Source organism: Scomber scombrus, chromosome 17 (genome assembly GCF_963691925.1).
Source record: "Scomber scombrus chromosome 17, fScoSco1.1, whole genome shotgun sequence".
NCBI classification, from domain to species: Eukaryota; Metazoa; Chordata; class Actinopteri; order Scombriformes; family Scombridae; genus Scomber; species Scomber scombrus.
The window spans coordinates 25,166,780-25,191,476 of NC_084986.1; the positions used below are offsets into that span (position 1 = coordinate 25,166,780).

A 24,697-nucleotide genomic window follows, 5' to 3' on the forward strand; every position below is an offset into this window, starting at 1 on the left:
GGACTTTGTTGTAATAAAGCAGCTTTACAATAAACAAGGGGTGGCTGTGGCTCAGCAGTGGAACGGTTGTCCACTAATCGGAAGATCGGCTGTTTAATTCCCGTCTCCTCCAGTCCGCATGTCCATATGTCCTTGGGCAATATACTTAAGCCCAAATTGCTCCTGATCGCTGTGCCAATGGTGTTTGAATGTGTGTGAATGGTTAGTTTCCTCCTGATGAGCAGGTTGGTACTATGTGTGGTAGCTTCTGCCATCAGTGTATGATTGTGTGTGAATGGATGAATGTGACATGTAGTGTAAAAGCTCTTTGAGTGGTCGAAATCACTAGAAAACATTATATAAGTACGGTCCATTTACAAGACATAACAATACAAATAATTGTATGTCTCTCACAACTTCACTAACTTCACAGGTAAATGATTAATAGACAGCAGACAGTCACACCCTCAGTGTGTGTGACTCATGCTGGTTTTATGTTGCAGTAACAATGTGCACTGGCAGGTCTATCAGGACTCCAGGGACAAATTAAGTTTAATGAATTTTTGACAAACATTGAAAAGAACCGTTTAAATCATCAAAACATGACAGTCAGAAAAGCAATAACGCCATTCCTGAGTAATACAGCATGTACTGACAGTGATGTTCATATTTCTAGAGATTACTGATTTAATTGGTTGGAAATGTGTTTTAGTTGCAGCACAAATGAAGCTGTACTAATAAAACTGAGTGTTTGGTTAGGCAGAAATAAATAATAACACAAAATACTGTCCATGCATCCAATAGAAACACTCACTGCATCTTTTCACTATTCAGTTTATTCATAATGCCTCGCTCACTGCCTTCAACTGTACTTCATTTCCCAACAGCATAGGAAACACTCCAACAGTGTGGTGAGTTTGGTAAATGAATTCTTAGTGAACAGAGAACTCAGGAGAGGAACCGGCTGAACCTTCCCCTCCTGTACAGTAACACGTTTTAAAAGTTGGACTTGTCATGTCTCTCACTTTAAAAAACAAAAAAACAAAAAAACAAACAAAAAAGAATTGCTTAAATGAGAGAGAAAATTTGTACATGACCAGACAAAAACAAAGTGATTGTGCAAAAATACTTGAGGGATATGAGATCAAAAAGAAAACAAAACAAACTAAAAAATAACACCCATCACATCCAATCCTTCTTTTTTTTTGTCGTCATTATTTTGGATGTAAAAGCTTGAGGAGGGGGAAACATTTACATGATCAGCTTACTGACAAACATCCTTCTCACTCCCGACAGGAAAAGAAGAATCTAAATTCATTCAATGTCCGTTACATTAAAAATATCTCTCTTTTTCTTTTTTTTGTCTTTTTTTTGGAAGCTTTTAACCCGGCTAAAATGTCACATAAAACAAAGTCAAGCACTTAAAATGCAGGCAACTTCTAAGGCAACATGTGAACTAAAAACAAACTAGATACTGTATAGAGAGGTATAGGCTCCTCTATTTTATCTGTTACCAGAAAAATTTGTCCTAATGCAAAAATGACACAACAGCTATCATACAGAGTGAACTACTGAATAGAAAAGACAAAAAAAACAAAACAAAAACATCTACACGCAAAAACAATACTGAAGTCGAAATAAAAAGTTTTTTTTCTTTTTAGGGAATCCTCTGCTCCTGCTATTTGCTGTGGAAGCTAGTTGTGTGTATGTGTGTGTATGTGTGTGTATGTGTGTGTGAGGAGCAGATTATTAACCCGCCCCCCCCCGCTAAGCCATTCCTCTGACTGTGATCTGGGGTTCATCCTGCTCTCCACTCAATACATCAAAACACCTTGAGGAAGTAAACAGGTGTGCTCTCACGCCTAGAAAAAAAAGGGAGGGAGTGAGTGTTTGTGTGTGTGGTGGGGGGGTTGGAGATAAATACATGATTTTATAGGTGTGTGCGTGTTTGTGTGTGTGTGTGTGTGTGTTTGTGTGTGTTTTGCATAACAGGGATTCCACACACACTCACTGTAGATCCAAACGTCCTCATCTGCATATGATTCACACTTTTTGCTCAAAAGCCGTCTTTTTTTGTTTCGTTTTTCACATTCTGGAGGCCACTGAGAGGGTGAATCGGTCCGTCAGAGGGGTGTGGGCGGTGTTGCGTGCTGACCGGACAGCCCAGAGGTCCTGAGAGCAACGTGTACAAACACACATAAGCACGACCCACCCTCACCGGCCTGCCGTCATGGCGCTCCGCCCACGCGCACGCCGCTGCTGGAGGTCTGCAGGAGGAGAGGTGTGTCCTGTGAGCACAGCGGCGGGGTCTTTGGGAGGGGGTGGTGGTGGGGGTGTGGGGGCAGTGATTGTTTGGTCTGCGGTCACAGAAAACTCTGTGAAGATGTGCAAATATATGTACAGAGGACGTCATGGAGGAGGGGGGGGGGGGGGGGGGGGGGGGGGGGGGGGTCTACAATGCAACATGCAGGACACAGTAGAATGCAGGTCTCTTTACAAAGCTGGACTCCTTGTGTGTGTGTGTGTGTGTGTGTGTGTGTGTGTGTGTGTGTGTGTGTGGATGGAGCAGAGCATGAGAGTGGGTAGTGTTATGTTATAGTGCAGGTGTGGGGTGGTGGTGGTGGTGGGGGGAGTGGTAGCAGTTCATGTGTCTGTATTGGGGGTGGGGGGACTCTGATCAGGACGTGCCCTGTCTCTTCTGTTGCTGGACCCGGATCAGCTCCAGCTGTTTTTTGCACTTCTGGTAGTACGTGGACAGACTCTTGTTCTCCTCCAGGAGCTTCTTGTGCTCCTGCACCAGACGGGACGTGTTCTGCTGGTCCTTCTCGTCTTGGTCCAGTTCGGCGATGAGCTCCTTCCTGCAGAGCCAGCACATGAAGACCAGGTAAACCCTTTGAGCTCTGGCGATTTTGCTCTTATAAGAGACTGATGTGATGCTGTAGTTCGTGCATGTTAGTTGGTTCTAGACAGTTTCCATTAAAAAAAAATCTATTAAGTTTTGTTTGTTTTGAAATGATTTGGATAGATTTGCTGGTTTTCAGTAGAGCCTGACCCATATATCGGACAGCCGATATTGGCCTATCTCAGATATATTGGTGTTGGTGAATATGTTGTCCGATATATGCTGATGTTTTTATATATATATAGAATTTGATGTATATTATTCTTTCTTAATTCAAGTTTAATATATGCTTGCTTTTTTTTCTGTGTGTTTTTGTATTCATAGCTGATTATAATGATTAAAATCCCAGCAGTGTTTTTATGGTTTCAGAGGACTGATATCATTTTATACAATACATTTTATTGTTAAACTGTATTATATCATAATCCATTACATATCTTTGGATAACTACATTTCAGGGACCATTACAAAAAATGTGTTTATGTATAAATTCTGTATAAGATTATCGGCCAATATATCAATATGGGAATTTTTGGGCTTCCTAATATCTGTATGGGCACAGCAGACGTGTGATTGTGAATGGATTTTGAGGATGGATTTTGAACTTTTGTTTCTCTTCTTTCTCTTTGGGATTTTTTCCTCCACACTTCAGCTGAACTTTAGAATGCAGGTCGACACAGAATGAGGAGATTGGCTTCCTTCACTTCCACTGAAAATGCTTTTTGAGCAGATATTTTAGCAGGAGGAACACTGACACTGTGTCTGCACTGAACAGTACACTTCAGTACAAATCAATACATCTGTCTGCACAGTCTGAGTATTTTTAGGCTTTGAGTCTATTTTTCTCTGTTTCAAAGCACGGGTGACCGACGCTTTAACACTGCACCTGAACGCCTCCTGTGTAGACATGCTGCTCTTTCTGTGTGGACTCTGTGTTACAGCCACCAACAACCCTTCCAGTGTACAGGTGAGCATGTGTGTAGTGTATTACATAACTCACACACCACACCTTTTGACATCCTGTCTTGTATCATTTCCTGTTAGTACAAAATGAAAATGTGTTGATTTTATTTATTTGTATACTAATTGAAAAAGCAATAAACTATATGAGTATTTCTGATGCCAATATTGATATTACAGTTAAAAAAATATATGGTCTATATATTTTCTTCACATATTGCATAGCTGCATAATGTGCTGAGCAGAATGTGTTTAAGTGGTCACTACTCTATTAAGTGTGTAGTTTACACTGTGTAAAATTGCATTAAAAGCCTCAAGTTAAACAGTGTTATATTATGAATATACAGGTAAACAATTAAACTGGATTACTTCAGATACTGATGAAACATGATGATCAGGAACTCCCTCAAGTTCTGAGCAGCATCTGTTCCATTTCAAAGCACATTTGGAACATTTATTCTTCAATCAATTCACTACTTGATTTGTTCTACCTGCGTCTGAGTCTTCAGAGGGATGATGAGACACACAGAAATACATGAGTTCACTGAATTACCTCCACACACAACCAAACCCTCTCTACACATAACATGTCCTCAGCTTGAAGTCAACAGGTGAAACAGTGGTGAGAGGTGCAGCTGGACTTACTTCCTCTGGATCAGCAGGGCGATCTCTGTTTGCACTTTCAGGTATTCTTGGGCCATTTTGCAGTGCTGCTCAAACACGGCCATGGACTCTTTGGAGTTGGGACAAGGAGTGAGAGGCTGGAAATAAACATGCACATAGCTGTTAATCGACTTTAAAAGATGTGACTCACTGATACTGAACTGAATCATGCAGTACTTCTTGTGCTGGCAGCTGATTGGATGGCGTACCTGCAGCTGGTGATCCAGGGTCAGATAAGCCATGGGAATGGAGTTGTCTGAGCCATTGGTGTCTGATGGAAGAGAGAAAGAGCGGGAGATGTTTTATTTTTTCATCATGACTGCACAGGAACTCTGTCAGTTATGTCTTCAGGTTTCAGTGTGAGTTACCACAGGTCCTTTCTTCCATGAACACACCCCTGACCCCCCTCCTCAGCGCCGTAAATCGTCTACAGTGCAGCCGGACAGATTTACAACATGTGGCCACAATGACACTGATGCTTTTACAGCCAGCGTGTTTAAGCTGTGACTGATAGCAGTGGCCCCATTTCAATCAATCATTGCAGCTGTGAAATACTACCTTCACTTCTTTTTCTTAACTACACCAACTATGAGCCTCAGTAACATTAACCTGACTATCATATATGTTCATGCTGGTGCAAACACACTGTGGGTGGCTGCTGCAAGACCTGTCAATCAAGCTCTGCTGCTAACTAAGAGGAGGTCAGTCTGCTTCCATTGTGACCTGTGAGCTTGTTTGTGGTGGATTAAGTACAGAATGTGATACTTTTACAGTAGATGTGAGATTTTAGCAGCTATTTAAATGTGATAGAAGATTAGCTGTTGATTTACTGATCGTTACCTGTCGATGCTGTCAGTAACTGATATAAACTATGCAGTCTTTCTCTGTGGGTCCACGTAGTGCTGATGATACAGGATGACATCACCAAAACTGTCTAATGAATGAGTTAGCTGTCAGTCCATATGACTTTAAGTTTAGAGGGATAAAAGCTAACTAAAGCCAGACCGATATATTCAGTCAATTGATATTATCGGCCGATATTGTCCTATCAGTTATATTGGTATCGGTGTTAATTCCATCCCATGTGTGCCGATATTATAAAAAAAGATATATATACAAGCTGTATTTAATATATATTTAATCCTTTTTCCTAATTCAATTTATATATATATATAAAATTCCTAGTGAAGTTTACTGTTTCAGTGCACTGATGCTGTTTATTCTTAAACTGTTAACTATCATGGCCTCCATTAGTATCTTTTTCACAAGTTTTTGATAAACACATTTAAAAAAGTGGGTTTATGTATATATCCTGTATATATAAAATCATTGGCTAATATATTGATACTGGAATTCTTTTACTCCCTAATATCAGTATCAGCATTGGCCCCAAAAATCCAGCAGCATGGGTCAGGCTCTAGAGCAGTGGTCTCCAACCCTGCTCCTGGAGAGCTACTGCCCTGCATGTTTTAGGTATCTCCTCACCCTAACTCGTTATCAAGCAGCTGAGGCTCGTCAAAGGGCTTGATAACGAGTTGATTATTAGAATCAGGTGTGTTAGAGTGAGGAGATACCTAAAACATGCAGGGCAGTAGCTCTCCAGGAGCAGGGTTGGAGACCACTGCTCTAGAGCTAACTGAACTACAGGAGTGACAGTAATTTCATTCTATTCACACAGCTGTCTACATTCAAACACCTATATGATTTGCATCCTGTCAAAAATGTTAGTGAACTGTAAGTATTCATTCATTACAAATTCATGTAAAGTTACATGACATTTTCTGTTTTACTACTACCACTTCAGTGCTAATGTACTGAGTACCTGAGGGGTCATCAGGGGAGTAGTAGCCTCTGCTGCTCGTCTTATCAGGCATCATCCTCACACTAGGACTGGAGGACCGGCTGCTGTTCCTGCTCCCCTGTGAGAGAAAACAAACACTGTCAATCATGTAGAACTGTATGACTTGGAGAACAGGATTGAAAATGAAAAGTCTGCTTTTACATGTGCCATTCTGCTCCTGAGCCAGTTTAGTACCATGCACAATATCTTCACTTTTTAATCATTTCAGAGGCTACAGTACCACTTTTGTAAAGTAGTATCAACACTCATTAAAAAGGTATCCATTAGAAGACACTATCAATGATTGAAAGTCTGTATTTCTTGTTTCTTTAACATTTATTTCAGAGTGACTGCCTTAATGACGCCATTTATTGGATTAATTACACCACAGCCACTGAGAATGTTCAACTGGCTGAAAGCTTTAACTTCTACTTCTTCTCTCTGCAGGATGATGTACAGTAGCAGTCACATGTTCTTCACTGCTAATGTATGAGCACAGTTCGTTTTCACATTCATCTGCTGAGTTCTCCTTAAATCTCAGTACAGAAGTGTATCTGCAAGTGTGACTAGCCTGGGAACCAATCACGGTCCAGTGCACATACACTGAGAGTGGACTTTTCACTGTGTCCACTGGTTTAAATTATGAGTGTGAAATGAGTTCAACCACTATTTTCATCACAAGCATAGATTCTTGATTTTTTTTTAAACGTTTAAAGGCGTCTTTTTAAGGATTTTAATGAGGTTATTTAACTTGTTTTGTGGAACATATTAGGCACAAATAATCATTTAAAATCTGGTTATAAAAATGTGTTTGTACAAACTAGCAGGATTCATACGTGAAGCTGAGAGTGTGCAGGTTTGATAGACAGCTGTAGAGCAAAGGTAAAGACCAAAATGTGGCAAACCACATCTGTGTCATCTATTACAATATTGGAACATACAGCTAAATTTCAGTGCAGCCAAATATAATACAATGAAACTAAAAGATGCAAGTTAAACGAATGAGAAACCAAATCATGAACAATAGAAATACAACAGGATTATTCAGTATGCAGTTGTATAACAGCACGTGCTCATCAATATGCAGTGTTTCACTGTGTCTGTAGTTTCTGGTATGTGAAGCAAAACTGTGTAAAAAAAAAAAAAAAAAAGACACAAACTGACAGAAAGTAAAAACTCAATGATCAGTCAGCTGTCACACTGCTGAGAATGTAGAGGGCAGCACAGCACAAAGTCTCTTTTAGCAACAGTATTTTTGTACAAAGTCTTTCTGCTGAACTCTGTGTGAACTTTTGACAGCAGAGAGATGAGATGTGGGTTTCCTACTAAACAAATGGAGACAAATGTTTGGGAAGGCGGCAGAAACGCTCTGAGCCAAAGAAGCTTATTTGAAGCTGTGTGTGTGTGTGTGTGTTAGAGGAGGGGGCGGTTTCGCAATTGATGTCTTCATCTTTCCGGAGCTGACACATCAAACACATGTCAATCCATGACATTTTCTCCCCGAGGATTTCTCTCTCTTGACAAAGACTATATCTAATCCTTTTGAAAGATGACATCAGTAAAAACATCCATCATCCTCCGCATGAAAAAAAAGGAATGATGAAAGCGGCAACCAAAAAACATCAAGTAGATTAGGAGAGCAGAAATAAACCCGCCTGGTAGAGTTCAACTTTTTATCTACAGTTATTAAAACATAAAGTGATCTGTAATTGATTAGGTGACGCTAATCTAGATTACAGTTAGCATTTCAGGTAAACAACAGGTAGCTTTAGATCAAAGCTATTTATTAACTTCCATGTTAACTGGAATCAAAAGTCCAACTGACATCATCAGTCAAATACTTCTGCAGTCAAAAATAACTGACAACTGTCATTTTCTCATTTATTTACTTTTTTATTTAAACAATTGAAAGGAAGAATAATGTCTTTGGCTCTGAGGCTCTGAGTGGGCGGGCTGTTTGTGATTGACAGCTGAGCGGGCTGGGTTGAAATTTGCAGTTTCTAGCTAGTTAAAGGACAGGTTCACAGTTTTTCCAATCTTAAATCAACAGTCAGGTGCCCACATGAACATTCAGACAGGTTTTCCTCTCTGTAATCATTCCTCCTGTTCATACTGACTATTAAAATATCTCCTTCAATGGAAGTAATGGTCTGTGCTGCTCCGTGATTTAAATACATTTTTTGCATAGGAGGACGACTGTGGATTTAGTCCCTTACACACCCATCACTTACATTGTAAGTGCATTATGAAGGTTTTTTTAATGGTCAGTATGAACAGGAGGAATTATTACAGCAAGAAAAAACAGGTTTCAGTGTTCATTTGGGCTCTAGACTGCTGTTTTAAGATCCAAAGACCTAAAAAATTGTGACCATATCCTTAAAATTGCTTTGTAACCTGCAACATTATGCTGGCAATGCACCTTTCTCCACACAAGACATGGTTATGCTTGCAGATGATGTACAGACATTAGCTACTATGCAAATATGTGTTGTGAATCAAAGTGTTAAGCTGGATTTATACTTGGCACAAGGGGATAGCAGCAGTCCCACTGTGATACCAACAGTGCAGGTGTTCATTTTAAGTTCAGCGCTGCTTGTTAATAATAAAACAAACACACACAAAAAGCACTTCTATGTGCTCTACTTGAAAAACAGACAACAAAACCAAAAAAGCTCCACACAATGAAATTTCAATTATACTTTAGGATATAAGAGCGGTCCCTGTCCTAACACATTCATATCTTGTCTATGACTGTTTCTTACCTGGCTGGACTCTGTGCCGACGCCTGGCAGATCCTGCACGGACCGACGTCTCTGAGACTCGCATGTGGCTGCGGACAGGATGGAGGGACAAGGAGCAGACAGAAGAAAGAATGAGCCAAAAGAGTTTGCAGTTAGTGATGGTGGTAGTGGTGGTAGAGGTGGTAGAGGTGGTAGAGGGGGTAGTGGTGGTCGAGGGGGTAGAGGGGGTAGGATCAGAGCCCGTGTTCACTTGGCTGGCTTCGGAGGGGGTGATATCCAGACCCAACAGAGCCACGCGGCGACAGCTGCACTGATTGGACCTGTCAGACATTTGCTGTGTAACTTGACCGCTTACAGTGCACAACACAAACATACACACACACACATCACAGCAGACCCAACCTATCCGCATCGACAGCTGAGCCTGCCATGTGACGGGTTGGCGTTGACTGGCCGGTTTGGGTGATAGGCGGGTGAGGGCGCCGGGAAGTGTTTGGGGGGGGGGTCATGGGAGCTGGCAGGTGCTGTACTTCCTAAGTCACTCATTCATCTGCTGCTCAGGTACACAGCAGGTTCAAAATACTGTCTCCTGATCTATCTGCTTTGAGAAGAACTTGAGGAGAGTCACATCAAGTCTTTATTTCCTCCAGTTTTTGCTTTTGACCATTTCCACTAAAGCATATGAATGAGTACCTGTAAGGACTAATACTATCATAATAGGGGAAGTAAAGCAGAATCAATACTGTGTTTCCTGTCTATTAAAATGTTTCAAATGTCATGTGAGCATTTACTAATATGTCCTCACAGGATTTGAAGGATATATTAGTGTTTAACATGAAGAACTCTGATTGTGGTTCATTAATATGACTGCTGACAGCACTGTGTCACTCTCACACACACAACATATCATTGCTGTTGAGTGAAAACCTGGTGATTTGCTGTATTTTCAGTCTGCTGGATAGTTGAACATACAGCCTGTAATTCCCAGGGTTTCACATATCAGCAATATACTAAACTAGTTAATATGTATTGGGACTGAATGAGGTTTATTCCAGTGTTTACACCTACAAAACTCTACACTCTCTTGCTCACACTTCAAATCTAACACACGTCTGGGTTTTACTGTTCTAGATGGACTATAAACTCTGTCTATGGCACACCAGAGACACAACACTCTAACACACACACACACTCCAAAGAGAACACACCTTCACTTTCTGTATGTTATTGTTATACTGAGTAGAATATACTGCTGCAACCATGAACTGAACTTTGAGTTTGCATGTTTAGATGCCAATTCTTTTCTGGCCGCCACCGTTTTTCAGCTGTTTCAATGATGGCATGGATGTAATGATACCTGGATTCATTGTGAACTGTTTAGCACAAGGTGTTTTAAAATTGTTTTTAAAAATACAGCTTTCTTCAGTTTGGTGCACTGAATCTGCATGTTGAACTGCTTTAAGTGCATTCTACTTCACTCTATGTCTAGCATGTGCGAAACCTAAATACTTAAGTGCAAAACCAACCAGGAAAGCTTTGGCAGTGGGACATTGTTTGTCTCTTAGTCTGATAAGCTCATGGATGTAACAGTATACACTCACTATATTCATTTACAGTCAGCGCTGTCTGTATTGAGAGCATCACAGTTTCCAAATAAGTCAAAGTGACACAGGATCAGAAGAAGAAGTAGTGGAACAGACTAAAACTGTGTGCTGGCACTGTTAAATCAAATGTAGCTCTGTCTCTGGTTCATTATGTAGAAGCTGCAGTTCAGGAATTATCCAGTGTCCCTGCAGCTCTCATCACCTGTGGACAGACATGCAGGACTACAGAGAGCTAAGTGACTGTAACCTGAGAGACTAAAATGATATTTGGTTTCAGTTACATACTTAAATTGATATCAGTCATTCATGGAGGTGTAAAGGTGTGAGTTTTGACTGAGAATGAGCACCAACTGTTGAACTGAATGTGAAAAGCTTGAACTGCTGGCTCTAAAGCTCAATTTAAGTTCATTACAGACATGCTGCACTTCTCTTAATGGACTAAATTATTTTATATGTGAGGAAATGCAAATATAAAGACACACTATATGAGTCTTTTCTAATAACGATGGTGCATTAGTGACATATGATATGACCTTTGTTTTTATGGCCAACATTAGAGTGCTGTAATTTTTCCATTTAGGATTCAGGTCAGATGAGCCGAGATGAGATTAATGATATTTATATTTTTCAAAACAAAAGTCAGAAAATGTCACCTTCAGCATTTCTTTCGTTTCACCAGATGTACTGAAGACATATTGTACCAGATGTTTCTATATACTGTTACACCCTGACTCATTGGCCACCAGGGATTTGTGTGCTTGTGGGAAACTATTGATGTGCAGGTGTGCACATGCGATGACGAGCGCCCTACCTTTAATAACATGCAGCAGCTAACTCCCTGAGTCACCGGATTAAATTAGCCACTCGTTCAGCGTGTCTCACAAGGCTCCAAAATAGAAGACCCTTTTAATTCTTTTTTTTCTCCCTTTTTTTTTACTGACATCCAGAGCTGTCCCCATTCCTTTCATCCGTATCTCTGCTTGTAATAATAGCTCTGACCCTCAATGTGAAAGAAATTAATCAAAATGACTTTTTCCAAAGTTAATGGATGTAAAGAGAGCAAGAGAGAGAGGGAGTAAAAAAAAAAAAAAAAAAAAAAAAAAAAAATTAGCCATGCTTTTCCGTCCGTGTCCTCTACGGCGTGAAAGACAAGGACGAGCTGTAATGCAAGAGCGCTGTTGCACTGATTTACTCCTGCTACCCATGATCTGCTGCAGCCAAGCCAGAGAGATGACAGAGACGACAGGCCCATGAGTTAGGAATCTTAGCTCATCTGCATCCACTTGATTGGGTTTCCTCGAGTCAGCAAATATACAAAAAGGTGTTGATGGAAAGACTTCATCAACCTTTGGGATAGATTGATTTATTAGAGCTATTTTTTGGGGGGGTGTAAAATGTGACTGCAGATGAGAAAGAGAAGACGTTAACTCATGTTCTGTTTCTGTCAACTAAACAAAAATCACAGAAGACAAAGGGGGACATGAGGCCACTCTGATGTGTGTCACTCCAAGACCGAATCAATTATTCGATTTTTCTGCCTTTTCAAAAAACTTAACATGTCGTGAATTCTATGTTTGGTATCATACCGGAGTGACACACATGAGAAGGCCAATGTCAGAGCAGAGCAGAGCGGAGCAACCCCACTGCCTCAGCCAAGCCAGCTCTACCCGGTCACCAGGGAAGCCCAGTGGTCCAGTGATACCTGTGACGACGATCTTGGGGACATCCAGAATGGTGCCGAATGATGCGGTTTTACGGTGGCCTCGTTTATACTGCGGGCGTGCTGCGAAAACACACACACACATACAGCTGCGGACACAACAAGCATGCAGACTCAAGACTTGGGGAGGGAAGGGGGGGGCCCACAGCTGGAACTGGATATGTAGGCCACACAACGTGCATACAGAGCATACAGTGGGCTACATGCAAGGGCGACATGCACCCCCCCCTGTCCATTCCAGACGCTGCAGAGTGGTAACCGTAGCTACCGCATGACATTTCTCAGCACAAACAAACAGCAGGCGTTCAACAACAAAGCAATCTAATGACAGAGGGTGCTGATGCAACTCTATATTCATTCACTCTTATATTCATTAACATGAAAATATAAAAAAGTGCAACAAAACATACACCTGACATACAGTCTGTGCTCAAATTTAATTTAATCATACTGAAATTGAAATCTAAACTACATGTGAGAGCTCCTCAGGGTTTAATTTTTGGTGAGTGTGCTCCTTTGTGTCAATCCTTTTGAAGGAGGGGAGATGGTGTGTACATGGTTACGCTCATATATGAAGAATCAATCCACCTAAAAGTGATGAAAGTACATGAAAGAAATCCTGACTCTGGTGGCAGGAGAGCAGCTTCTTGTTGATTCAGAAAAAGGCTTCATTCCACTCCAAAGACTCACCTCAGTAACTGATAATAACGCTGCATGCCTTTTTTCTTGTGTGCAATTATTTTCTCCAAAAATTGAACAAAACAAAAAAAAACCATTAAATTATAAAAATCATGCCAATGTGCTTTATATGCTCTTCTTCCTGCTTTTCCGTGATTGGCTCGATGCTGTGCAGTGTTCTGACATTACCTGAAGGTGCAAACGGCATCTTGGGCTCCAGCTCTGACAGGTCAGCGCTCATTCTTTTGCTGTCTGAGGACGCCAGACACTGTGTCCGTGTCAGACTCTCCACGCTGCCGCCTCTGGACAGAGGCAGAGTTCTTAACGGGTCTCCCTGAAACAACACCAGCAAAAGACTTTCACTACAAACTCTTCTCTAACTTCATTTATATTTATTGTGAGAGGCAACGTTTCAACTGGTCATCAGAACGTTTAAAGTGGGTTTGCCTTTGGCTTGAAGTGAGGTGCAAACTGAGGCGTAATCTTGATAGTGTCATTGCTCCCTTGAGAATCGCTGTGTTCCATGTTTGCGTCGCTTTTGTTGCTTGTGCTGGTGCCAGTGTAGTCCATGTATGAACCTGTTATTCCCCAACACAAAGAACAGGAGACATGTTACATAGTTATACTACTGTAGTCAACTGTAGTGCACGATTTTGCCTTTATTCAAAATCAGATTGTTAAAAAAAAACATTTTATTAAGACACAAATGCTATGGAAAAAAGTGTGTGTCAGCTCTGGACGTTTACTGTTACTGAGAAGTCTGATATTTTTTTTCTGTTCATGAACAGCAGCAGGATTTTCAGTCACTTGGGCAATAAATGAGTTGTAACTAAGGAGTGAACCTTATAAAATATGTCACCTACAGTACGATAAAAAAGATAAAACTCTCCTGAAGTGATTCCTTATCACTGTTAAGTGTTTCTACTCACTGTATGAACAGGTGCATGTGTTTGGTTGAATAATCAGGGCTGATAAGACATTTTACAAACTATTGGCATTGGTGGAATATGGCTCTGATAGTGGCTGATGGCTGTGCAGCAGTCATGTGGGGTCAGTCATCAGCTTTTTGCATTCAGGCTCCATATATGAAGTCAAGGTAATCAGTTTTTTTTCTGTGTCTAAGCTGAATAAAAAGAATAAAAGACTATACTGAGAGTCTCTACCACTGTTTGCTGTCATTATGTTCATGCTGCTTCTCTTTCCTCTGCTCTGTGTTTCACTGGGAGTGGGGCTCCACTTCAACATGACTCGAGTTAAGATAACTTGAAGACTGATGGGTAAAGAGCCAATAAGTACTTTATCAAACCACATGTTCAACAAGCATGAACAGTGATAATCCCACCTGCTCTGTCCACAGTCTATCAGTATTTTTTACAGTGTGCTTGTTAAACTAAAAGTGAATTGTTGCAAGCTGTACGTTCGTAGTCTGTGACTCACTGTTTATTTTAGTTTGTCATCAATCTTAAGAGTTGGCAAATTCTTGTTAACTTAGTTATAGGCTGAGACAGCAGCACCCATAGGCAGTGAATCACAGCATGATGACTGATAGTAACTGATGTCTGTGTTCTTCATTATTCTAAACTTCACTCAGCATTTTAATGTGTGGAATAAATGTGTTCTACTGACATTTTAGATTTGTTTCCAGTGAGACATTACTGAGTTTATATGTGACTTTGCTGTTGTGAACATTACTGTTGCTGCAATAGAAATAATATTTATCTGTACTTAAAATATCTCTTGCAATCTTGTTCTGAACTGGTAAGAGTACTGATAAATAACCAGGCTGATAAGAGCCTGATTGAGATAAAGACATGTACTGTGATTTGTTCATGAGACAGCCTTGTTTAAGTAGTGTTATTCAGTGATTATTATTATTTATGGCACACAGTGAGATCACTCACAAGAACATGAAGGATTACTTCATTTTCCCCCCTCTATTAAAGTGCAACATGAATCATTCATGTAGATTTTTAGGTATTTATGACTTTGAGTTTCGTGTTCAGAGATCCAGATGTGTTCATTTAGGTATTTATTGCTTTGGCTTATGTTCAGTTCAACAGTTATCCAGGGTTATGTGCCCTATTTTTCAGCGGTGGAGGGTTGAGGAGGGTGATCCGTATTAAAGTGGCTTTAAAAAAATGTGTACTATCAGTCGACCTGTAATTGTAACTGAGAATAAAGTGACATGAGGATATCAGTGAAAATAGGATAATATTCACTAACGCTTCATGCTTTCCATCATCTATACCTACACATATAGATGAATACATAAACTAATGAAACATCCTACATCATTCTGTGATGAGCTACAGTCACTATACTGGGACTACTGCTGGTGACCCTTGTACCTGTACTTGTTGCAGAGTTGCTCTGTCCATCATCTGAATACTGGTATGGATATTGTAGCGGTTCATCAGATCCTGGAAAGTACTGGAAACACAAATCAGAAGGAAGGATTAAGCAAGGCTTCATTAGTTTGGTTAATTCCATATGATTACTAAACATATCTTCAATTCAGCATCAGTCATATATCAGTCGTACTAACATATCCTGAACTAAAATACATAAAAGAAAAACATGTGAAACACGCAAGTAGCCTGAAAGAGCAGTCATGACGTCAATCTTCTAAAAGGTCTGTAGATGTTGATAACTGTGTGTAATAGCCTGAGATCATTCAGTTTTTAGAGTGTGTTATTTGGAGTGTTGTAAGTGATGATTTACCCCTGCAGTAATATTACACTACAAAAGATTAGTTTTTTGTACTTCTTCTAGCTGTTCATTATTATTTGAGTCAAATGAGGTCTACTTCTAGTCTGGACAAATAATACTCCATGTAGTGTTGATGATGGAGGATGACAGACAGTCTAATCAATGAGTAAGCTGTCAGTCAGACTCTGTTCCTTCCTCTGTTCACTTCTAATGAAACAATGTGAACAGAAACAAACCAGAAGTGAAAGGCAACAATGAATCTTTTTTTTGAACATGAACAAAGTGTTCTCTGTGTTTCAGCCTGCCATGTCTCAGTCCTTGTTGTAAAGCAAAGTGATGTGGAGTCAGGCTGCTAGTACATCTGTAACATGCGTGTGTGCTGATGCAAGTCGTGTAAGACAAACATTCCTGCGGAGCTGCTCCATCCACGTTACATTGTGCTCTCCATGAGTGAGCTACTTTGTCAGGTTTACTGATTCACTCACTCCGGTTTAATAAAAGCTCTGTAGAGATGGTGAGGCGGCGTGTGAGGATGGATTACCCTCATTAGATGAGTCATGATCTTCACTATCTCCTCCATGGAAGGCCGCTGAGAGGGGTCTTTAGACCAGCAGCGAGTCATCAGGCTCTCAATGGGCTTGGGTAAATTCTTGATTAAAGGCGGCCTTGTGCCTGAACATTAAAAAAAAACAAATAAAAGCGATTGTTCGCATGCAGTCAAAGCAACAAAACTTCTGGCATCGCACCAGACGAGTGAAGAGATACTGCAAATTTATGCTAAACCCCACTTCAGCCAGTAATGACTCAGGCAGGCAGATTCAGGGTTTGAAAAATATGAAATGTGTCTCTGGGTGTTATTAGTAGCACATTGATATTCTCCTCCACCTGCCTCTGAATTAGAATTAACTGCAGGGGGAGTGCTGCACAGGTGGACGCTCCCTTCTTAATTTTCTGGATGTGCAGGAATGTTTTAAAAAAGGACTTGTGTAGTCTGACAGCCAGACATGTTGCATCCCTGAACCCCAACCTCCCCTTTCTGTGACTCACCATTGTGCACGGCCCACATAATGCGGAAAGCTGGTCCTCCAATTTCATCAAAGGGCTTCCTGCGCGTGATCACCTCCCAGAGAATGATCCCCCAGCTGAACACGTCGCACTTCTCGCTGTAATTGCTGCCTGCAAAGTACAGAAGGAAAAACCAGCAGCAACACTTAGGTCCTCTTTCAAACATAAGAAAAAAAAAAAGGCTCCGTTTGACATTGCCGGCTGACTGATAAAAGTAACTCCCTGTGGCACATTTGAGATGAGAGCGAGGAAGTGCATGGGAAAGCACGAGAGCTTTTTTATCTCTTCTCTGCTTGCAGAAGGGAGGCGGATGGAAATAAAAGAGGAGTGATTTTAACTGAGCAACAGCTCCTCTGTTGCTTAATTACCGGACCTATTATCATGGAGTGAAAGTGCACATCACCTATTTTAAAAAGTTGCTGCGCTGAGGCGTTCTGATCGCGTTTCACACTTGATTCTAACGAGTTGCAGAGAGTTCAGTGAGAGGGTGAAAGTGACATAGTCGCCTCCAAAAACAAGATAATGACTAAAGCTTAATCCATCTCTCCTCCTGCCCCCCCCCCGCTAAGAACATGGCTCATCATGTAGAAATATATTAGACTACTGGCTGAATGTGACCACTGGTTCTACAGCAGCATCTCCCGGGGGAAATAAAGCCACCACTTCTCACTAGTGTCATCAATAAAAGCGGGAAAGTGAGGCGGCCCATGATGAATCAGGAATTAAAGCCTCGATGCTCGGGGCGCTGAGCGGATGTAGAAACGGGAGAGAAGTTTTCACTGTGAGAATGTGAAGAAATTGGTTTTAAAAAAGCAGCAACTGGATATATATCACAAAAAAAGTGAGGGGCAAGGTATCCACAGCATTTCAAATAGGAATGCCACAACTCATACTTGCCTTCAAATACCTCTGGGGCCATCCATGCTGCACTTCCTTTGTTGTTGGTCATGTGGGTCTGAATGTCACATGCTGTTCCAAAGTCACATATCTTGAGCACGGTGCCTCCCGCCACTAGAAGAAGACTGAAAGAGAGAAAGCACAAAAACACACGTTAGAAGCCCCACACACACTTTTAACATTAAAGGAAAAAAATTGTTTGTGGAGTAAAAGATGATATTGTTAACAGTTACAGGTGCACCGTGGCTCCTCATGTGATCATTTACTGTGAACAATTCAGCCAAAAAGTGATCATTCTCTTTCAGATTATTTCATAAATTCTGAAGTCAAGAAAAGGTGAAAATATTGAGCATGTCATAAAAAGAAAAGCTATAAAAAAATACCACTACTACTAACAGAGACGTGTAATAAATGTAAGTTGATGATGTATTTATAGCATCACATGATCATCTACGACAGCTTATGTGCTTTAAACTGAACAATATATCAAAAGAAACTCTAGGAAGGAACACTAAATGGAGTTTATAAATACAGTCAAGCTCAATAAACCAGAGTTCACTATATGTCAATATGCATGACCTATTTATTCCTAGAAACTCCACAACGGTTATCTAGGAAACAGACCAGCTGATCATTCCCAGAGAGTCCTGCCAGCAGCTTTCTTTCCATCACAGTCTGGCAAACAACCTCTGGGGTCCAAACATCCAGCAGTGCTACTGTGGAGCTTCACATTGAAATAACAGTAAAAACAAATATGGAACATGTTGCTTTCAGATACTGCTGCAACTGTTAAATAGTATCCAGGAGGGCCAATTTTAGCACCAGATCCATGAGTTTATAATACTGTGTTTATACATTTAGGATATTACATCTAAGGTAAAGTGATGGCAGGAATAACTGCAGTGTAGAAGTACTGCATTCAAGTTGAAAAGTAATCTAACTGAACTTTGGGCTTTTGTGTATTTTACTCTACTTTTTTTAAAAACCAGATAACCCTGTGTTGAAACACTGACTGAATGAAAGGCTTTTCTCTGGTCTGAAACCAGCTTAAAAGCTCATTTGTCAAAATAAACATCAGAAAAATGGGGTATAAAACGGTTTGCGGAACAGGATGGAATCTGCTGATGAATTCTGTGTCTGATCTGCTGAACTTTCACGTAACCTACTTTCCCCAGTCCTTAATGGTTTTGCATGTTCTTTAAGCATGCTACTTATAAATGTATAAATATGATAGTAATTTAAGTAATAGTTTGAATGAAGAAAAAAGCACTACTGGGAGTGGAGGTGCAGAAACACAGTGCTGTGAAATTACATAAAAACAAAACACATAAAAACACAACCCTACAACAAAGGAAAAGTGGTAGCTCCCAGTCTTGAACACATTTGATATTTACATGTAAACATGCTTTTAACGTCAGAAGACACAATTTTAACCTGAGGCAATTACTTGCTGTTCATTTTAACAAACTACACTACATTTTGCAGTACTGTGTTGACTTATAGACCCAGTTTACACCTGACATTAACATGTGTCTCAGGTGATCAGATCACAAGTGGCTAAATACAAGTGTAAATGACCTCTGAGCCACCACCAAACCACTTGCTGAGGTGGTCTTGGTCACATCTGACCAAATATGTTTTGTAGTGTAAACACTAATGTGTCCTGATAAGATAAGATTTTATCCTTTATTAGTCCCACAGTGGGGAAATTTACGGTATTGCAACAGCAAGTGGATAGTAAAAATAGAGAGAATGTCAATAGAAAGAATAAAGAACAATAAATGATAAGTAAGTACGCAAACAATAAAACAAACAATAGTAGGAAAAAATGTAATAAAAAAATAGTAACATTATGTACAAAAGTAATATTGGTGTTGAATGATAATATACCAGAGTTGATGTGTTCCCCAGTCAGGACAAAACAGGAAAATACTTCATCAATGTTTTGGTAAACAGTTGAAGTATATAAGTTCCTGAAACATTTTTAAGCACTAACAGCAAATCTGGTGCTGACTGACGTAATAACTGTGAGTGGGGCCGTCTAACCTCCTCATGGAAGTGATGTAATAATAATAATAATAATAATAATAATAATAATGGATTTTATTTAAAGGCGCCTTTCAAAGCACTCAAGGCACCTTACAAGGCACATAAAACACAACAACAGTACATCAAACAATATAAATCAGGTAACATGTAGACAGCAGCAGAATCTGGACACAAGCTGGAGACGCATCCTAGAGACAGGTGTAAACAGCTGTGTATCTGCTGTCCACACACATGTTAATGCCAGGTGTTAAACAGAGCCATAGCAAGCTGAACATTTCTGGCTCCAAACATCAGATAACCTGGACTAAATTAAGTGTGTTTTTTTATTAAATGATTGGACAAGAATTCAATGAAACAAACTTCTTAAAAAAAGGAAGGCACAAGGCACTTTGGCTCAGTGAGACAGGAGACGAGAGAGTGTGAGAGGTGAGGAGGAGCATACTTGGGTGGCTTGAGGTCCCTGTGAATGAGAGCCTTTGGTTTCATGCCATGGAGATAGGCCACGCCCTGGGAACACTGAAAACACCAGCTCATGGCATGGGAAGCAGTGTAATAGGGGAGGGGTTCAGCACCATGCAGCACTGTGGACAAGAGAACACAGTCACCACCACTGACACAGACAATAAAACCTCCAGAGGAAACACGAGCAGGCGGCTGGGCCCTGTAGTGTTTTAACACATCGTCAAACACACACACAATAACACCCACACACACACACACAGGTTTGATATAGCTCCAATAATAATTTAATTCCAGACGGGAAAGCTGAGAATACACTGCTCTCAACTCAACTGAATAACATCAAAGTTCTGGGAACACACTGGAGCTCCTGAGAGCAAACTTTGATAGAGATTCAGTCTGAAGCACAGCAGGAAGTCCCTCATTACAGGATTCACATCCCAGTAATAATCAAAGCTGTCAGTCATAAAAAAAAAAGTTGGGAATAGGACCTGCTTGAATCAGTGATATGTTGGGAAAACAAAGATTTATTATAACAAAGGGCTTATTAGAAGTTTGAAACATTAAATACCTGCATTGTTTCTTTTAAGAGTTAAAAAAAAGCCTCTAACTGCATGTGAATTTTGATATGAAGGCACAGTGTTGGCCATTATTTCTTTCAGTTTTAAGTTAATATTTTCTAACCATTCTTTCTAATGTGGAGACTAGCTGATCTAACAGTCTGTGTATCAAGACCATTTTATTTACTTACTGTTGCTTTTTTTTTAAGTATGTTTTTTGTTCATCTAATGTATTTATTTTTTAAGAGTTTCAGTCTATAGCATGTCTGATTCTACATGACTTGAAATGGAGCATTGGCTACTGTCCTTATACATCATCCCTTTCATCCTTATCTTCATGTGTTTGAACATGAGTTTGTAGTCAGTGTTTTTTATAGTAACCTCTGTGTTTTATATTCTATGAGCTGCTGCAGTCTTGGCCAGCAGACGTGTGTAAAAGAGATTCTTCATCTCACTGAGTCTCTTCTCCTGGTTAAATAAAGTTATATGTCGTGACTAAAGTAATTGTTGAGATCTGGCAACACGAGCAGTCAGATGATCAGACGGGTTGTAAACAAGCCGGTAGTTTATCCAGATTATCTAAACCACTTTATTTGAAGGTGTGAATCAAATTCAGCACTCCTCAAATGTCACTATGAATTTTTGATTCCAAGAGATGTTATTTCAACTATGTAGCAAGTTTGAGACTATTAGTATATTTCTCATATGGAACCGGCAGAAGAGTCTTCTCACATCAAGTAACTGTCTCTGGGTATCGGAATTCGATATCTTCAAGGTATCGACTGACATAAATTGATACCATGTAGTAATAAAATATCTCCCGTCAAACGATACCTGCAATCCATCCTTTTTGCACCCAGAGCTAGAAAATATGACTATTTGTGTGGACTTGTTAACAGCCAATCAATGCAAGCGTTCTATGATTAATAAATATTAATAATTTGAACACCTTCAAAATGCATTTGTGTAAAAATCATATCATTTAGATGTGGAGGAATAGTGGCATTTTATGCGATATAATGCTTCTATCCACATGATGGGTATCAATGAAGTACTCAGTTGGTATCAGAATCACTTTAAGGGTACTTGGATTGGTGCTGATATCGTAATTTTTTAAATAATACCCAGGCCTAGTTGTGAGGTGATGCTACACTAGCACACTAAATGCAGGTTTTCTGTCAAAACTGGCGCGCATGTTTAATAAGGCATAACAGAATTGCTGCATGTTGTTGTTTCTTACTCCTCAGTGTTTTTCGGGTATGTTTGGATATCAGATGCAGGGAAAAACAGGCTGCACTTCATGTCACTGTGCAGGGTCTTACAGCTCAAATACACCAGACAGGGACACGGAGCATCACATAGGCAGAGAGGAGCAGTTTTCTACCTGCTACACCAACTCTGACTCTATCACTGCATGCATGCTGAGTTTTTAACACGTGACAATGCAGTTGGTTATGCAAGGCTGTATTAACTGGTACTGAATTTATTAACTACATTATTTTAACTACAGTACTGTGCTGCAATGCATTGCCTCTTCTACTATGAGGTATTTATTTAATGTTCTTCTTCCTGTTGTATGGCTGCATATTTGTGAATAGAGAAAAAGAAAAGAAAAAACAAACCACCCGTGCAAAAATACACACGAGCTGCGCCGCGTGTGGTTTCCGTGGTCTGTCTCGCAGCTTTGCTTGATTATAATGGCTACGCTCTGCTGCGACCACGCTGCGACAGACGTGTCGCGCCACGTCGGTGCCTGGTGTATTTCGGCCCTCTGTGTGGGGGGGTTATAAAGGAACCGGACAAATGACTGAACATGCAAACAGTGGGAGGGTGGGGCAACTAAACGGGGCTGCTTCTCATGTCTGTGCAAGGCTGTGTCCTTTTCACAAGTAGCAAAAATGGAACAAATGCCTTATCTGGTCATACTAGTATTATTCTCTCTAGTTCAACATGTTATACTCACCATTGTACAACGATCCTCCTTCAGCATATTCCATCACAAGGCAGACCTGAGGTGGCAAAGAAAAACTTTCAGAAACTCACAGATTCAACCTACTAGTGCATCATCAATGGGGCTGTGAACTTAGTATAGCATATTAAGAGAATTGTTGCAGTGATAACATTATGATTAACTTACTGGATTATTGCAAGAGCCATACAACTTCACAATGTTGGGGTGATTCACACGTGAAAGCTGCCGGAGCTGCAGACAAAGGGGAAATATTACTCACTTCTCCACCCACTCCATTCATGCTGTTCAACACCTTAAAAGTATACACATTTATCATCTAGCCTCTCATTGTGTGTTGTGATATTTATGGCATGGAATACAGGTGAAATAAGTGAATCTGTTATATCAAATCAGGGTTACCACACATTTTTACCAATGAATCTTCAAAACTTTTCTATAACTATTCCATAGTATTTTACCCCATTTCCATGATTTAATTTAAGTAGTTTAACAAAGGTAAGCAGGAAGATTTTGCAGTTACATTTTCAAGTTTTTGGCCCCAGATCACATATTAGAAGATATTAAGAAGCTAAATATAGAAATTGATGATTAGTATATTCATATGAAATAAATCTACTGATTTTTCACATGATAAAAGTGAGGGGTCCATGTTCATCGTCTTATATCGTTATCTTTGATATCAGATCGGGTCATCCCTAATTAAAAACTTTTCCAAAACATTCACCCCATTCCAAACCTTTTCCAGGCCTGGAAAACAGTTTTTCTAATTTCATAACTTTCCGAGGAATTTCATGACCGTGGGAACCCTGTCAAATCTTATCTGAAAATATGTCAACAACAGCAGTAAGATAAACTAACACTCTGTTTATGAAGATGGCAACAATACCTCAACAATAAAGGCTTTCCTTTCTGATTCACTCTCAATGGTCTTGATTGCAACATCTTTGCCTTTCCACTTGGCTTTGCAGACCACCCCAAAAGCTCCTCTCCCCACCACCTGAAAAATGGGACAGTTGACAAGAGGTATCAGCTTCTCAACCTGTTTTGAACTGTGGTCGACAGCATTCAGTGAGACATGTCAGTGCCAGCAGGTATACAAAACAAATACACCTACCTCCTCAACTTCAATATCCTCATAGTTAATTTCTTCAAATGGATATCCAGGAGGTGTTTCAAGCATTTCGGCAGATGGTAACGTCAGAGACATTACTGGCCCAAGTCAGCTAGTAACTTACTGAAGGCATAACATGCAAATGAAAAAAAGAGAGTGTTAAATACTGCTTCACGACAGCTATCACACTCTATAACTAACATGTCGTTAACCGGTAACATCGCTAAGCAACGTAAGTAATACGTTGGCTGCTTAATAAATAGCAACACAAGCTGTCAAACACAGCAGAATGACATAACGTTAGCCTCCAGTCGGCTACCTGTGATGCGCTGGTAAACCGCGTAGCTTAACTAGCAGAGCTAACCGTAGCTGCTCATGAAACTGTCACAGAAAGTCAAGAGTATTTAAAGGTAGCTTGCGGCATACGAAAAGCAAGGTTACACACTTACAGTAACATAACCATATCACAGCCGCAAGTTAAAAAAACAAGCTATTCGTGGCCTACAGTAGGCTATATTAGCTGGCCTGGGTGCTAACGCTAGCTACCGGGGACTTATTAGCTTCAACAACTCAACCCCTTCGCAGTTGACTTGTCACCAGCGCCGGCTCTCTGGACATGGGGATACCTTCTGTTATTCATGTGCGAAGAAATCGAAGAATAAAGTCCATTATTCAAACTAGTCTTTCTCTATCCACCCGACAGACCAAACATAACTTTTTTCACAACTCGTCTAGCAGGCTTTGCTAGGAGTGTATTTTTATTCTTCGCAGGAGCAGCTCCATCAGGA

General features: G+C 40.3%; 1 protein-coding gene across 4 annotated transcripts; it reads right to left on the bottom strand.

Moving 5' to 3' along the window:
* Positions 1-518: 518 nt before the first annotated feature.
* On the bottom strand, positions 519-24,697 carry map3k7 (mitogen-activated protein kinase kinase kinase 7). 4 transcript variants are annotated; one of them, XM_062437842.1, is made up of 18 exons: positions 24,536-24,697; positions 23,913-24,032; positions 23,685-23,795; positions 22,964-23,029; positions 22,790-22,835; positions 20,250-20,388; positions 17,755-17,883; positions 16,844-16,968; positions 16,338-16,468; positions 15,436-15,517; positions 13,535-13,665; positions 13,277-13,421; positions 12,392-12,472; positions 9,107-9,174; positions 6,327-6,423; positions 4,714-4,775; positions 4,487-4,602; positions 519-2,837 (listed from the first exon to the last, which is right to left on the bottom strand). In XM_062437842.1, the coding sequence occupies exons 2-18, from the start codon at positions 24,003-24,005 to the stop codon at positions 2,657-2,659; spliced, it is 1,803 nt and encodes a 600-aa protein (XP_062293826.1). In that variant the 5' UTR covers positions 24,006-24,032; positions 24,536-24,697; the 3' UTR covers positions 519-2,656. The 4 variants fall into 4 exon arrangements, with proteins under 4 accessions (XP_062293826.1, XP_062293827.1, XP_062293829.1 ...); XM_062437843.1 differs by having other exon boundaries at positions 24,485-24,697; XM_062437845.1 differs by lacking the exon at positions 12,392-12,472.